At 38.2% G+C, this 16197-nt stretch overlaps 2 protein-coding genes across 3 annotated transcripts; one reads left to right on the top strand and one right to left on the bottom strand.

Moving 5' to 3' along the window:
* Positions 1-8724: 8724 nt before the first annotated feature.
* On the top strand, positions 8725-11083 carry LOC125062108 (protein farnesyltransferase subunit beta). Of its 2 annotated transcripts, none has more exons than XM_047667830.1 (4): positions 8725-8998; positions 9085-9553; positions 9978-10086; positions 10557-11083. In XM_047667830.1, the coding sequence occupies exons 1-4, from the start codon at positions 8912-8914 to the stop codon at positions 10762-10764; spliced, it is 873 nt and encodes a 290-aa protein (XP_047523786.1). In that variant the 5' UTR covers positions 8725-8911; the 3' UTR covers positions 10765-11083. The 2 variants fall into 2 exon arrangements, with proteins under 2 accessions (XP_047523786.1, XP_047523685.1); XM_047667729.1 differs by having other exon boundaries at positions 9085-9898.
* Positions 11067-13106, bottom strand: LOC125062013 (cysteine protease ATG4C). Its single transcript, XM_047667647.1, has one exon. The coding sequence runs from the start codon at positions 12817-12819 to the stop codon at positions 11398-11400; it is 1422 nt and encodes a 473-aa protein (XP_047523603.1). The 5' UTR covers positions 12820-13106; the 3' UTR covers positions 11067-11397.
* Between the last annotated feature and the right edge of the window lie 3091 nt (positions 13107-16197).

Genomic DNA, 16197 nt, shown 5'->3' with positions numbered 1-16197 from the left:
AGTGGAAGCTAAACTAGGAGTACAAATGCTTAAATCAGGGACACTTGAGCCTTCATTGGGAGAGGTCCGCCGGGTCACAGAACCATCATTAAGAAAGCAAAGATTATGAGAGTTTAACAATTCCATCAATGAAACTCCGTATGTATTGGTTGTTGAACTGCCCCAAGAATTATGTTGACTGTTAAAGTCGCCTAATAAGATAAAAGGCTTAGGAAGAGTAGAAATGATAGAGTCAATTTCAACAAAGATAGAAGAACTAGGATGAGGAATATATATTGAAACATAGCAGATATTATTAACAATAGCAGCAATAATTGAAAAATCATTACTATGAGAAGGAATAGGAAAGTGAGAAAAAGGAAGATGATGTTTGACTAGTAAGGCAACTCCGCCATACCCGTCAATACGATCCTCACGGAGACAGGCATAGCCTGAGTACCTACAAGGAGCACCTGGTTTTAACCAGGTTTCCTGTAGAGCGAAGATAAAAGGTTTATATTTATTTATAAGATAAATAATATCACTTTTCTTAGACGAAGCACTTCTACAGTTCCACTGTAGAGCTTTGGCTTGCTTGTCCATTATTAATATAATTTGGTAAGCTAACAATAGTGTCAATTAAAGGAGCAGCGTTGGACGGTGAAAGAATATTAGACTGTGATAAAGTGTTAATGAGAATTTTTATTAGGTCTGCAATTGATTGTAATGTCAAATCATTATTGTTGTTTGTGTTTAATCCACAACCATTTCTGGGTGAGGGCATATCATAATCTTTAATTAATTGTTGTTGTGTATTTCTGTCATAACCTTTGGATAGTTTAGGAATAGATTTTGGTTTAAGAAAAAAAGTCTTTTTGTAAGAGTTACTCAAAGACTGTTTATGAGACTGTTCAATTTGAGGAGTAGAAATTGTAGAAGCACCTACATTGGAAGAAGAAAGTAAAGCATCAGCATAAGATATTTTTGAGATAGGTGCATGAATTTTAGATGCTTCAGCGTACGAAATACAGCTCTTGGCCATAGATTCTTTGATGGCTTTTTGGCGATCAAATTCTAAACATCTTTTACTTGTGGCAAAATGGGAACCTTGACATAAACAACAGTATGCATCTTCCTCTAGGATAGAGCACTGATCAGCCGAATGGTCTTGGCCACACTTGAAACACTTTGGTTTTGATCTACATAATGATTTAACATGACCAAATTTGCAACAATTGTAGCACTGTATTGTGGGGAAAATGTAAAGATCAACTGGGAGGGAAGTGTAGCAAATAAAAATTCGCTTAGGTAGTATTTGTCCATCAAATGTAAGAACCACAGTTTCAGTAGGCTTAAACTCACTGCCATTACTAGTAATGATACGCCGTCTCATTCTTCTTATTTTTAAAATTGGACCGCATCCAACAGGTAAATTAATATTCTCCGTAACTTCTTCATCTGACCACTCAGCAGGTATGCCTCTTACAACACCCATACGGGTAACAGTAAATGTTGGGATAAAAACCTTATACTCGACTGATTGTAAAGCAGAGTTATTTAGGAAAGAATTTGCGTCCTGGTAATTATTAAAAGACAGAGACAGTCTATTACGACCAATTCGTTTTAAGCTTCCGTTAACAATATTGTGTATAGAATTTCTTTTTAAGAAACGACCAAAAGCAATTGGGTGGACTGAAACGCTATCATTTGGAGTTTGCTGTACTCTTTGTATGTGAACAACATATGGTGCTGCATCACTTGGCTGGTATCTTAAACGTGCTACTGATTCTGGCTTTTTATATTCATTAGAGGAATTAAGTTGTGACGGGTTGGATTGTGACTCATTGAACAAGGGAGCAGTGCTAATTTGGGTATTGGTTAAAGGAATGCAATGACATTCGTTTGGTTTGATTTCCTTGCCCTCATGTTTCCGACTACGTCTCTTTTTATTACAGTGGGTGCAATGTTTATGCACAGTGGCTCTCCGTTTTCGAGCACCACTGCTAGACTTTATAGATCCATCTGTTTCCATTCCAGACTCATCATTTGAAATTGTTACTATACAGCCCACCCCAGGGACTTCTCCGCCCCCAGGGTCATCAGGCGGCTCCATAAGGAGCAAAAGTATATTAAAATAACTTACCAATAAATCTTCTCTTTAATACACTATAAAATAAAACTAAGAAATAACAAATATATATACATTAACTACACTAGACTACTGATCCAAACCCTAGAAATAAAATAAAATTTAATTAAATCGAAAAACGCGTCAGTCTACGATCGTATTTCCCGCGCTTCCCTCAAAGTGGATTGGATTTTTTTTTTTTTTTTTTTTTTTTTAATAGCCTCACGCAGAGCGTATTGCCACAGACAAAGGTAAGGAAAACGGAATAGTAAAGAAAAATAATTTTACACCGAATGAACATTACATCGATAAAGGATAGGATCAGCAGGATATAAAACTATCTCTAATACAAAATACTACATTATGGAAAGGAACAGTAATGAATAAAATATATATCATACAAAATACGATTTGTATACATATGTATTTATAATTTTATATTATTTACAGTAAGAAATAAACATAACTTTTTATATATATTATTATTTAAAGATGAAAGCAGAACAGGAACAGATGTAGGTAACGGGATACTAGAAGAAGGGTGAGAATGATCGAATAACATGGAGTGGTTATACCGGGGACAGGACAGAATGATATGGTTTAAATCACCAATATTCAGCCCACACTCACACATTTCACTATCAATAATATGAAATCTGGAAAGGTGGGCTGGGGTACACACATGGCCCAATCTCATACGAATGAGAGACGATGTTTCCTTTTTATTAAATTTCATTTTAAAAAACCATGGCTTTAGTGGTATTGTGGGCTGTATACATGAAAAATATTTACCCTTAATTAAACTGGTCTGAATCCAAAGGTCAGTCCAAGATTGTCGAAGAAAAGAAGCAGGAAGTGAGGCCAAATCATGATAATAATTTTTATACGAGTTAGAATCGCCATCCTTAACAGCTTCATTTGCTAGTTGGTCTGCTATGTCGTTACCAAAAATACCAGAATGTCCAGGTATCCAACCAAATGACACAGACAACCCCAATTGCTCACATTCATACAACAAACTCCTAATCTCAATAATGATAGGAAAAATTAATTTGTTTTTTAATTGATATTTTTGGAGAGCTTGAAGAGCACTAAGTGAATCTGTGAATATGATGGATTTCTTAAGTTTCTTACTCAAAACTAATTTTAAAGCTTTAAATATACCGTAACATTCCCCTGTGAAGATTGAGGACTCTGGAGGAAACTTTATTTTTATTGTAGTTTTACTTTGCAAGTGAAATACTCCTATGCCTACATTACCAGACGAACCGTGTTTAGAGGCATCTGTAAATATGTAATTGTACTCATGGCAGTGTTGTTCACAGAAATAATTAAAAGTAATCCTTGCGTGGGAATCGCCCTTGTTTATACCAATATTGAATCTAATGTCTGGAGAAATAATTAGAGATTCAAAGTTGGTTCCAAATAAAGGGTAAGTTGGTAAGGTATGAGTTGGAGTTTGAATATTGATAAATTTATTGAAGCTGACGATGAGACAAGGTGAAGATTTATTTGACCAGTACTTGGAAGATGTCAACAATTGAGATAGTTCTTGAAGCTTAGAACGGAGAGGATGGTTGGCATATTGAAGGGAGCGAAATATGAATTTATCAGATAAATATTGTCGTCTAAGATGTAATGGGGCTTCAACACATTCTACTTGTAAAGCATTAATTGGACTAGTTTTCATAGCTCCTGTGATTAATCTTAATGCCTTAGACTGTATATTATCTAATTTTTTTAAACGGGTTGCATTTCCAGGAGATAATAAAAAGGTACCATAGTCTAAAATACTTCGGATTAAAGCATTGTACATGAGTTTCATACAAAAGGGATGGGCACCCCACCATACACCGGATAAACATCTAAGAATGTTCAGGTTTCGCTCACACCTATTAAAAATGTAGTCACAATGATTTACACCAGAGAGCTTAGAATCTAAAAACACACCAAGGAACTTCACAGAGTTTTTAACAGGGATAATATTATTATCAAAATACACGTTGATTGGAGGAGGGAGACGCATTCTAGAAAAAAGCATGGCAACACTTTTAGTGGGGGATATTTCAAGGCCATTAGTATCAAGCCAAGTTTTTAATAAATTAAGAGAATGAGACAGTAATGAGCAAGCAATGGCCGGTGATTGATGAATGGAATAAATTAAAAGGTCATCAGCATACTGGAGAATACAAATCCGATTACCCAAAGAAGCTTTCAAATCATGGGTATAAATATTATATAAGATGGGACTTAAGACTGATCCTTGAGGAAGACCTCTCCATAAGGTTCTGGTTACAACAGTAGAGTCTTGTGAAATTAGAGTGATGTGTCTTTCGTATAAAGTATTTATGATAAAATTTGATAACATTACAGGTACATTCAAATACTGTAGCTTTTTATGAAGAACTGACAACACTACATTGTCATAAGCGGATTGTACATCTAAAAATGTGGCAACAACAGAATCGTTCCTTGAAAAAGCTAAAAAAATGTCAGTTATAAAGATGGCAATACTGTCCATCGTACTCTTCCCTCGACGGAAACCAAATTGACTGTCACAAAGTAATTTATTGCTTTCTACAAACCATTCAAGACGAGTTTTCACTAAATGTTCACAGAGTTTTATCAAGACCGAGGATAATGCAATAGGACGATATGAATTTGCGTTAGAGGGATTTTTATTAGATTTCAGAATTGGTATAATGATCTGGTTTTTCCAGCGTGGAGGGATAGAACCGGTTAACATAAGTGTATTTATCAATTTCAGGAAATATTCAAGAGTTTGGTCACCTAAATGAGAGATGAAGGAATATGGGATTCCATCGTCACCAGGAGCAGAGTCTATAACTGAAGATAGTATTCCTTTAATTTCATACATAGAAAATGGACTATTGAGACCAGAGGGGTTCAATGGCATCAGAGGCATAATTATTGTTTCAGGAACTGTAGTAGGAGCAAGTCTGTCGAGGAATTGATTTGTTAATGAATCGGGGAGAGAACCAGAAGTTTCAGTAAATGCACACCTGAATCTTCTAATATTACGCCATACCACAGAAGGACGGACATTAGGGGAGATGGAGAGACAAAAAGATTTCCAGCTATCTGCTTTTTTCTTTTTGAATAATAAACTAGTGGCCTTGAAAGAATCTGTAACCAGATCAAAATTTTCAGATGTACAATTCTCACAATATTGGAGCTCAACTTGTTTTCTTTTTTTAATTGCATCTGAACATTCATGATCCCACCAAGGTGGAGATGGAATAAAGCCCAGAGCACCATTTTTAAGCGGAAAGGTTTTGTCTGCTACTTCTATAAATAATTTAGTTAATGCATCAACACAAATTGATTCTGAACCATGTGAGATATTAGGAAGGGAAGTCATCTTTTGTTCTATACTGGATTTAAAGGTATCCCAATCAGCATTATTAAGTCGATGTTTTAATCTAGGTGAATGTCTAAATGTAAAATTAATGTGAAAAGGAAATCTAAGAAGTAAAGGGAAGTGGTCACTACCATATGAAGAAGAAAGTGTAGACCATGAAATAGTGGAAGCTAAACTAGGAGTACAAATGCTTAAATCAGGGACACTTGAGCCTTCATTGGGAGAGGTCCGCCGGGTCACAGAACCATCATTAAGAAAGCAAAGATTATGAGAGTTTAACAATTCCATCAATGAAACTCCGTATGTATTGGTTGTTGAACTGCCCCAAGAATTATGTTGACTGTTAAAGTCGCCTAATAAGATAAAAGGCTTAGGAAGAGTAGAAATGATAGAGTCAATTTCAACAAAGATAGAAGAACTAGGATGAGGAATATATATTGAAACATAGCAGATATTATTAACAATAGCAGCAATAATTGAAAAATCATTACTATGAGAAGGAATAGGAAAGTGAGAAAAAGGAAGATGATGTTTGACTAGTAAGGCAACTCCGCCATACCCGTCAATACGATCCTCACGGAGACAGGCATAGCCTGAGTACCTACAAGGAGCACCTGGTTTTAACCAGGTTTCCTGTAGAGCGAAGATAAAAGGTTTATATTTATTTATAAGATAAATAATATCACTTTTCTTAGACGAAGCACTTCTACAGTTCCACTGTAGAGCTTTGGCTTGCTTGTCCATTATTAATATAATTTGGTAAGCTAACAATAGTGTCAATTAAAGGAGCAGCGTTGGACGGTGAAAGAATATTAGACTGTGATAAAGTGTTAATGAGAATTTTTATTAGGTCTGCAATTGATTGTAATGTCAAATCATTATTGTTGTTTGTGTTTAATCCACAACCATTTCTGGGTGAGGGCATATCATAATCTTTAATTAATTGTTGTTGTGTATTTCTGTCATAACCTTTGGATAGTTTAGGAATAGATTTTGGTTTAAGAAAAAAAGTCTTTTTGTAAGAGTTACTCAAAGACTGTTTATGAGACTGTTCAATTTGAGGAGTAGAAATTGTAGAAGCACCTACATTGGAAGAAGAAAGTAAAGCATCAGCATAAGATATTTTTGAGATAGGTGCATGAATTTTAGATGCTTCAGCGTACGAAATACAGCTCTTGGCCATAGATTCTTTGATGGCTTTTTGGCGATCAAATTCTAAACATCTTTTACTTGTGGCAAAATGGGAACCTTGACATAAACAACAGTATGCATCTTCCTCTAGGATAGAGCACTGATCAGCCGAATGGTCTTGGCCACACTTGAAACACTTTGGTTTTGATCTACATAATGATTTAACATGACCAAATTTGCAACAATTGTAGCACTGTATTGTGGGGAAAATGTAAAGATCAACTGGGAGGGAAGTGTAGCAAATAAAAATTCGCTTAGGTAGTATTTGTCCATCAAATGTAAGAACCACAGTTTCAGTAGGCTTAAACTCACTGCCATTACTAGTAATGATACGCCGTCTCATTCTTCTTATTTTTAAAATTGGACCGCATCCAACAGGTAAATTAATATTCTCCGTAACTTCTTCATCTGACCACTCAGCAGGTATGCCTCTTACAACACCCATACGGGTAACAGTAAATGTTGGGATAAAAACCTTATACTCGACTGATTGTAAAGCAGAGTTATTTAGGAAAGAATTTGCGTCCTGGTAATTATTAAAAGACAGAGACAGTCTATTACGACCAATTCGTTTTAAGCTTCCGTTAACAATATTGTGTATAGAATTTCTTTTTAAGAAACGACCAAAAGCAATTGGGTGGACTGAAACGCTATCATTTGGAGTTTGCTGTACTCTTTGTATGTGAACAACATATGGTGCTGCATCACTTGGCTGGTATCTTAAACGTGCTACTGATTCTGGCTTTTTATATTCATTAGAGGAATTAAGTTGTGACGGGTTGGATTGTGACTCATTGAACAAGGGAGCAGTGCTAATTTGGGTATTGGTTAAAGGAATGCAATGACATTCGTTTGGTTTGATTTCCTTGCCCTCATGTTTCCGACTACGTCTCTTTTTATTACAGTGGGTGCAATGTTTATGCACAGTGGCTCTCCGTTTTCGAGCACCACTGCTAGACTTTATAGATCCATCTGTTTCCATTCCAGACTCATCATTTGAAATTGTTACTATACAGCCCACCCCAGGGACTTCTCCGCCCCCAGGGTCATCAGGCGGCTCCATAAGGAGCAAAAGTATATTAAAATAACTTACCAATAAATCTTCTCTTTAATACACTATAAAATAAAACTAAGAAATAACAAATATATATACATTAACTACACTAGACTACTGATCCAAACCCTAGAAATAAAATAAAATTTAATTAAATCGAAAAACGCGTCAGTCTACGATCGTATTTCCCGCGCTTCCCTCAAAGTGGATTGGATTGTGAATGTTCAATGTGACAGTGGAGCAGCGCTTCCAGATTCACTGTAATTACAGTAGATTTACTGTATTTTAGACTTTTCTACTGTATACTGTAATGATAAAATACAGTGTATGAAAATACTGTATTTAATTTCCGTTCATATAAATTATCAAATTAATCAAATTTAATACGTTTTACGTATTAGAAAATACGAAATATAAATTTGCAACCTAATCTAGAACCCAGAACCACTGACCTTTATCTATAGACAATGTAGAGTAGGATTGTTACCTACATATTATAGTTTACGTGCGGGGAATTCCCAATGATTCAGAACTAACGCTTAGCAAAAACTAACCGTCTAGTATTATCTTTGCCTCACTCAAACGCTGAGGTCGAACGCAAGTTTAGTGAAATTAATAATATGTATAAAAACCAAGCAGAGGAACTGTCTGATCACAAATACTATTAAAGGAAATATGTTAGCTCAGCAAGCCATTCGTCGAAATTCTGAAAACTGCGTCAAATTTAATCCCACTAATGAAATGATTTTGAAGATGAATGCAAATATTTATCAAAATCATGAGGAAATTATTTTAGAATAACTAACAATGATATGTATTTACAAATAAATTAATACAGCATCTTATTTTTCTTTTAATATTTAAACAAACTTTTACTGTAATTTTACTGTAATCGAATTTGGAATCTGCTGTATTGTTTTAAGAAACTACTATATTTTTTAGCTGACAACACTGTAATTTTACTTTTGGGATCTGGAAGCACTGCAGTGGAGTGACAAATGCCGAGGGTTGTATGGGGACCGAGGTTATGATTCAAATCTATATTAATATTTATTTTAGTCTCTGGAATTTCAAGTTCAATGTATTTGTGTAACAAATAATACCAGGGCTGAGGGACGTATGTAGTATAATAATCCAGGTATTACTGTTGAAAAACATTTCTCAGACTTAATTTAAAATGACCAGTGTTCTAAGGTTATTTCGAGACATTGCAAGCGAAAGTTATAATGATGAAGGTTTCGCTTCGAATACATCATTAGAGCAAGTAAGACTTTATACTACATTAACTTCTGGGATACTAATACTGCGCGTTTTCATTTATTAATAAATATTTATATTGTATGGTTTTAGATTGATGTTGAAGCTATTGTTTGCAACATATACAGACGTTTTGAACATAAGGCAGCAATTGACCCTAGTTTACCAAAATTAATTAGAAAAGCTCATTGTAATGTTTTGAAGGATTGGCTTATGCATTTACCAGGCAACTACTCATGTTTAGATGCAAGCAGGCCATGGCTTATATATTGGATACTACACTCACTATGGTTGTTAAAAAAATTACCAGATGCGGAAACATTGTCAAAAGTTGTTAACTTCCTTAAACAATGTCAGCACAAAGATGGTGGTTATGGAGGTGGTCCTATGCAGCATTCACACCTTGGTACAACATATGCAGCTGTTAATGCTTTAAGCATTATAGGAACTGATGAGGCATATGATTCAATAGATAGAAGCACTTTGCAAAAATTTTTATGGACACTTCGGGATGTTGATGGTTCATTTGCTCTTCATAATGGTGGTGAACAAGATATAAGAGGTGCTTATTGTGCAGCAAGTGTTGCCAAAATTACAAACATATACACAGAAGCCCTATTTGACAAAACTGCTGAATGGGTTGTTAGTTGTCAGACATATGAGGGTGGCTTTGCTGGCTGTCCAGGAATGGAAGCTCATGGTGGATATGCCTTTTGTGGTCTAGCATGTCTAGCTTTGCTAGACAGAACAAAACTCTGTGATATAGATGCTCTATTAAGATGGAGTGTTAATCGTCAGATGAGACTAGAAGGTGGTTTTCAAGGCAGAACCAATAAATTAGTTGATGGCTGTTATTCATTTTGGCAGGGAGGAATATTCCCAATCATTAGTGCTATTCTAGCTAAAGGTTATAATTGTTTTAGTTTGGCAAGCATTGTATTAATTTATCATTTAATCTTAACTACAATTGTTTTCTCTATTTTCAGATAACAAAGAATTAATAGAAACAGTTTTATTCAATCAAGGTGCCTTACAAGAGTACATAATAGTTTGCTGTCAATCTCCAGAAGGCGGACTTATAGATAAGCCTGGAAAGTTAGTATATTTACCTGTTTATATTTCACATGTACAATATTAATTGTAATGTATCACTTACATGTAAAGGCGTAGTTTGTTTGTAGCAATCTCTGAACCTATTTAAACTATTTTGAGAACTCGTTTTTACTATGAGAAAGCTATATTTATTGCTAATTGGCATAAATAACAAAATTGATTATGATTAATATTTGGTTTCTTCTGTTCATGCTATTAAAATTGCATATGCAGTTACAGACTGACAAATATGAAGTAATAATATAATGTAAAGAACTGTGTTATTAATAATACTAATTGACCTTAGCAATAAAGGCAGCAAAAAGCAACTTTACTAATAAGGTCACAGTTCATTTAAAGGCCTTAGGTATCTATGCCCTATCTTGAATCACCTTGTTAGAAGTTCTTTAACTGGAAAAAAATTGATCAAGGAATGTTTTATATAAGCTTTAATTTATTATGTTTCCTTTTAGGCCTCGTGACATTTACCATACATGCTACACTTTGAGTGGTCTATCTGTAGCTCAGCATGGAACCGGGGCTGGAGAATCATTTGTCATTGGTTCATCAGAAACTGAGTTGAATCGAGTTCATCCTCTTCATAATATTGCTCCCCACATGGTTTATAATGCAGTACATTACTTTATTAGGCATCCACCTCCAGTAAAAGATGATAATTAACTGTTATAAGACTTAATAAACTATTTTAATGAAAATAGAAAGAATGATTACAAAATATAAAGTACCAAAATCTGTACATATTGTATAATACATATATTAAGTATTAAAGGATTTTTTTAAAGTTCTCTTTTAGTTATAAAGACTTGCTTGTTCTATTTCGAGTCTACCTTAATAATGCATTAGATGAACTACTGAAAAGTTTAATCATTACAAATTTAGTTGTTGTGGGTGGCATGTTTTGACTACACAATTTTTGTCTGCTATATACTACTGAACATAATATTGGAAAGAAATAAAGTATGGAACCATGTCTGACATCTTTATTGTTTTCAATTATCTCTGCACATAAGGGTTACATTCAAAATATTAATTTTAAATTCTTTGACTGCCTCTATTTATATAAATATGTATTATGAAATGGTACAGTCCAAAGACTGATGTGGATTTGGATAAATCAAATAGGTAAAATATTTTAATTTTATTATGGAGCCTCATATAGTGGCAGTGCAGTCATTCAGTCATGTATTTTAAGAATTAAGCTGTTTTTATAACTTATTTATAAATAATTATGTACAATCCTATAATTTTTAGCAATAATAATTATATTTAAAAGTAAGTATTGTTAAATCATATTTACACTAAAACAAATTCTTCAGATTCTATGTCAGTGTCACTGTCTTGAATAGGTGCAACCCAATTTTTCTCTGTCTCATAGATAGAAAACCGAACATTAGGTTGATTCATAACACTACTTCGTGTCCCATGGTGCAGTGTGAATATTGGATATTCATTATTTGTAGAGAGACCCTGTGGTATTAAAAATGATCCAATGATATTAATGAAAGTTTCAAAATCATTCTGAGTTGGAAGATAAAAACCTATGCAGCATGAAGGATCCATCTTTATTAATGGCATCTTTCGTGGAGATCTGCAGTGAAAGCTATGAAGTGAAAAGTTAGGTTGCCACACATCAACCATTTCTTGACAATAGTGTGGATCTAAATGAATCAGCCTGTCATCTTGATATCCAACAAAATAAAGGGAATGTTTTGGTCTTCCACCTATTACCCCTATACAAAACTCTAAAGTGAGAAGAGATGTTAAACATGGCCCATAAATAGGGTTAAATTTTTCAGATCCCAACTTTACTGGCACCAAAAGAATAAGAGATTTCCATGATCCATTTCCCAGGTTACATAATGAGTATACATCTTGTATGTAAACAGTTGAATCTTGAGCTACATAGACATCTAATTTATCAAATTCATAATTTTCTTTAGAAGCAGCACCTATTACAGCTTTTAAACAATGAGCTACAGAAGCTGGTCCATACCAGTCACCAGCTTTCTTACCCAAAGTTTCTCCTAATATGACCATTTGATGTATTGAAAGAGGGCTATTTACAGATGATTTATCACCAAACCATTTAATGATCATACGATGAAGACAATCCTCTTGAAATTCTCTAGCATTTTGAATAGGTTTCTCAGGTGTCCATCGCCAAGACCTGCCCAAAAAATGGCAAACTAATGCTTGTGCTAACATCATCTGCCCACTTCTCAGCATACAGCCCCAACCACAATCAGTAGTAAATGATGATCCAGACATAGTAGGAAATTCCCTTCTATAAGTCATCCAAATTCGACTTATAAAGTCTGACTTAAAGCCTTCTATACCTTCACCATAAATTTGTTCCACAGTGTCATTTGCTGTGGCTTCTGTTCCAACTTCAGTTGAAGATTCTAATGAACTGCTTGGGCTAAGTTTCCTATGGTAACATCTACCTAAAAGCCATACTGGTGATTCTTTCGAAAAATTAGTTTTCAATTTCACAGTCCATCCAAATTTCATATTATTCCACATCGATAATAATCGCGATTCAACTTTTCCTTTAAGATCGTAGAAATCTTCAGAGTTTTCGGGTACATTTTCTTTGGACGTTGTTGCCACAATATCTGTTAATGTTTCTGAATTTGTCTCACCATTATTAGAAGATAGCACCGCATTATTAGAAGAGTGATCTGATACTAAATTGCTAGATCCATTCATTTTCATTATTTACCAGTGTTCCATTTTACTCGTTTACATTTGCTTTTATTGTAATTTGTATATTTCTTTATTTTTATTGTTTTTGATATAACTTATACAATAATTTATATGTAACTATCAGAAACATAGTTTACAGAACAACTAGCAACTAAGGATACTATAATGATTGCAATCATTATACTCTGAATATTTATTAATTAAAATATAACATATAAATATATTATATATTTTGCTATTACTGCTGGCGCCTGGGAGTGCTGACAGCTGACTAATGACTATTGGCCTATTGGTAGCACGGACTGACGTTAGTTTCTAGTTATAGTTAGAAATTAAAATATTGTAGAATGTGCTCTGTGGTTGGCTTAAGCCGTCTACGGCTTAAGACAATGGTCAATGACAATCACTTTACGACAGGCATGACCCACTACCGCCAAATGAATTAGTATTTACTATTTAGTATACACTATACAGTGTATGATAGGGGGGGGTTTGGGTCTATGCTTCTACGGTTCCCAGTACGACATGCTTGCATGGTAGCATAGGTGCAAACCCACCCTACCACATCCTTCTGATGGGTAGGGAGGCGTGGCTTTTGGGGGTAGCGCAAGTCGCTATGATCCCCTCAAAGCAAGTTTGGTGGACTAGCCTTCTCGAGGTTGCCGACCCTGTTCTTGGTCTAATACCCTATGTATTAGACGTAACTAAAACCGCCAAGCGAACTATTGCAGGGATGGAGAGGTCATGTCCTTGCGAGTTCATCGTCCAAACAGGAAGGACGGTGGACAGTAAATGACCTCCCGCGTGTTTGTGCCGTGCGCGGGGACCCGTACGGGAGGATGAAGGAATCCTGGGGGTTGAGTGGAGTAGTGCGCCGGAACAGTTGTGCGCTGCACACAACACACCTCTTTGGTCTGGATTTCTCCTCACACGGGAGGCCGGGGTTTAGCTAACCACGGTCAACCGGCTGTGGCATCCCATAAGCGGGCTGCCGAGCGAGAGTCGGGATGTGGGGGGGGGGCCGTCGGCGCGGTACGGGACTCGGGGTGAGTTGCGTCATAGTCTCGTGGCGTGAACAGCTCCGTACTTCCTTGCTGCGTGCAGATGCGTCTGCCTCCCTACGTGCCGGCTCTATACCGGAGGAGTAGCTCTGACGTCGCTTGCTGAGCAAGGGACGTCCCCGACGTGAGGGCTCCGTGGCGGGTGGAGAGCTCCAAAGGTGAATTCAAACCATATCACCTCATGGATAAAGAGGCAAACAAACTTAACAGAACAAACACTAACACCAACAAACCCAGGGTTGCGTCTTTGGACGTGTCGCGGTGCAAGTCACCAGTGGCGCGATACTCTGATGCCCCTGTCACACACATGGATGCACCCTCACGGGCAGCGTCCGGGACCCCAAAGGAGAGGGCAGCGGCTGGGGTTGCACCAATCCGGGCTGCACTCCGGCCCGTACCCAATCCGATGGAATCCCTTATACAACCGCACAAGGATGTGACCACTGCTGCGGCCAGGTTGGCTGCGTCGGTCGAGCCAAAGATGGCAACCCCGGACGATGATACAGCACTGTCTGCGTCTGAAGGGGGGGCTTCCGCGGCAAGAGCGATGCGGCAGACCGAGGCTGCGACGGTGGGCACGTCCAGTGCAATAACCACGACCATGGATATGTCGGCCCTGAAGACCGCAATTCAGGAGCCGACTTTCAAAATGGTCGTAAGCAACTCCAAAAGGCGACGGCACAGGAGAGCCATAAGGGCGCCGGAACAGCAGAAGCTGGTCACCGGCGCTCCGAGGCCTCCTGTGAAACCTGGAACTGCCCCCGCTGTAACCACAGTTGAGAGAGGCGGGAAAAGGACACCGAAGCCTAAAAGATCCACTGCTGCGCCCGTGCCTAGCTGCTCTGGGTGCGGCAAGGGATTTAAGAGTTCCAAAACCAACCAAGCCACGAAGGGCCAGAAGCGCGACCGGCCAGAGGAAACCGTAACACCGACTGGGGAAAGTAAAAGGGTCAAACCCAACAAACCTCAGACGGTGGCAGGGACCTCGGCCAGTTACGCGGAAGCGGCAGCGTCATACAAAACTAACGAGCTTTGTGTTGCCGTGATGACTGAGCCCTTCGTGGATATGACACAAGAACAGGCGGATAACATCCGCCTACAAATCGAGGGTAAAATTCAAGACGAGCTCCTGGCGGATCTTGATGCTACCCTAACTACCGAGCCCAACGACATCAGGTTCCGGGGTAAGGCCCATTTCTCGGATGGTGTCCTCAAAACTTGGTGCGAGGACACTTACACTCTGGGTTGGCTGACCGGGACTTGTGATGTCATCACAAATCCAGTACCTGACACCAGGCTGGTGGTTCGGCCTCAATCGGCGATTCCGAATAGGATTCCGTGTCTGCTACATGTACCAGACTACAGTGGCAACACGGAAACACTGAGGAAACTGATCACGAGGCAAAACCGCCACCTCAACATCAGATCATGGACCCTGACACACGAACGAAGAACTCAGGACCCGACAGGCGTGTCCCTCTTCTTTCGTGTGCCAGAGTTTGAGATCCCTAAAATCAAAGAGCGTAATCGGCGTTTATACTACCTGATGGGGAACATCTATATCCGCATCCTGGATAGAGATGAACCCTCGCAGGTGGCCAACGCCCCACCAACAACTACCAGCACATCGGGGGTGGCGTCGTCGGGGTCGGGGCCGTCCACGTCTCTGACGGGGGCGGCTTCGGTCACCGGGACACACGCCCCTATGGAGGTAGCTACACATCCACCGTCACCGGTGCAACTAACTTCGGATGATGAGTTGTTTCAGGAGACCGGGGGGAGTGAATTCAGCGACAGCTGTCTGCGCTCCTCCCCATCGCCGAACTGACCTCATCCAGGCTAACCTCCAGCACAGTCAGACAGCGTCGGCTTCCCTACGCAGACTGCTGGAGACCAATCCGAAGACCATCGCCGCGATCCAAGAGCCGTGGATCAGGAATGGCAAGATATGTGGCCTGGGCAGCACCGGTGGTAAACTTTTACTGGATACCTCCGTAAGTAACCCTAGAACTTGCATAATCTTGCCTAAACATGTACCAGCATTTCTAATAAACGAACTCTGTTCAAGGAACCTTACAGCTATTAGGTTACACAGAAACAATCAACCAGACGTCGTCCTGGCGTCCGCCTACTTACCAGGTGACGAGGACGGGCCCACTCCAGAACTCGGCCTTCTGGCTGACTACTGTGAGAGGGAGAAACTGGAGCTAATCATCGCGGCGGACTCCAATGCGCACCACACGTTATGGGGTAACGCTAGTACCAACACTCGAGGTGAGGACATGCTTAATTTTATACTTAGCAATAACCTTATCTTGGCAAACAA

This window comes from Pieris napi, chromosome 1 (genome assembly GCF_905475465.1).
Source record: "Pieris napi chromosome 1, ilPieNapi1.2, whole genome shotgun sequence".
Taxonomy (NCBI): domain Eukaryota; kingdom Metazoa; phylum Arthropoda; class Insecta; order Lepidoptera; family Pieridae; genus Pieris; species Pieris napi.
This window is presented reverse-complemented; position numbering and strand designations above follow the sequence as displayed.

Coding starts and splice junctions, on each gene's coding strand:
- LOC125062013 (XM_047667647.1), bottom strand. CDS start 12,819: ATGAAAATGAATGGATCTAGCAATTTAGTATCAGATCACTCTTCTAAT.
- LOC125062108 (XM_047667729.1), top strand. CDS start 8,912: ATGACCAGTGTTCTAAGGTTATTTCGAGACATTGCAAGCGAAAGTTAT. Junction 8,999..9,084: donor CGAATACATCATTAGAGCAA/GTAAGACTTTAT, acceptor GTATGGTTTTAG/ATTGATGTTGAAGCTATTGT. Junction 10,087..10,556: donor CTTATAGATAAGCCTGGAAA/GTTAGTATATTT, acceptor GTTTCCTTTTAG/GCCTCGTGACATTTACCATA.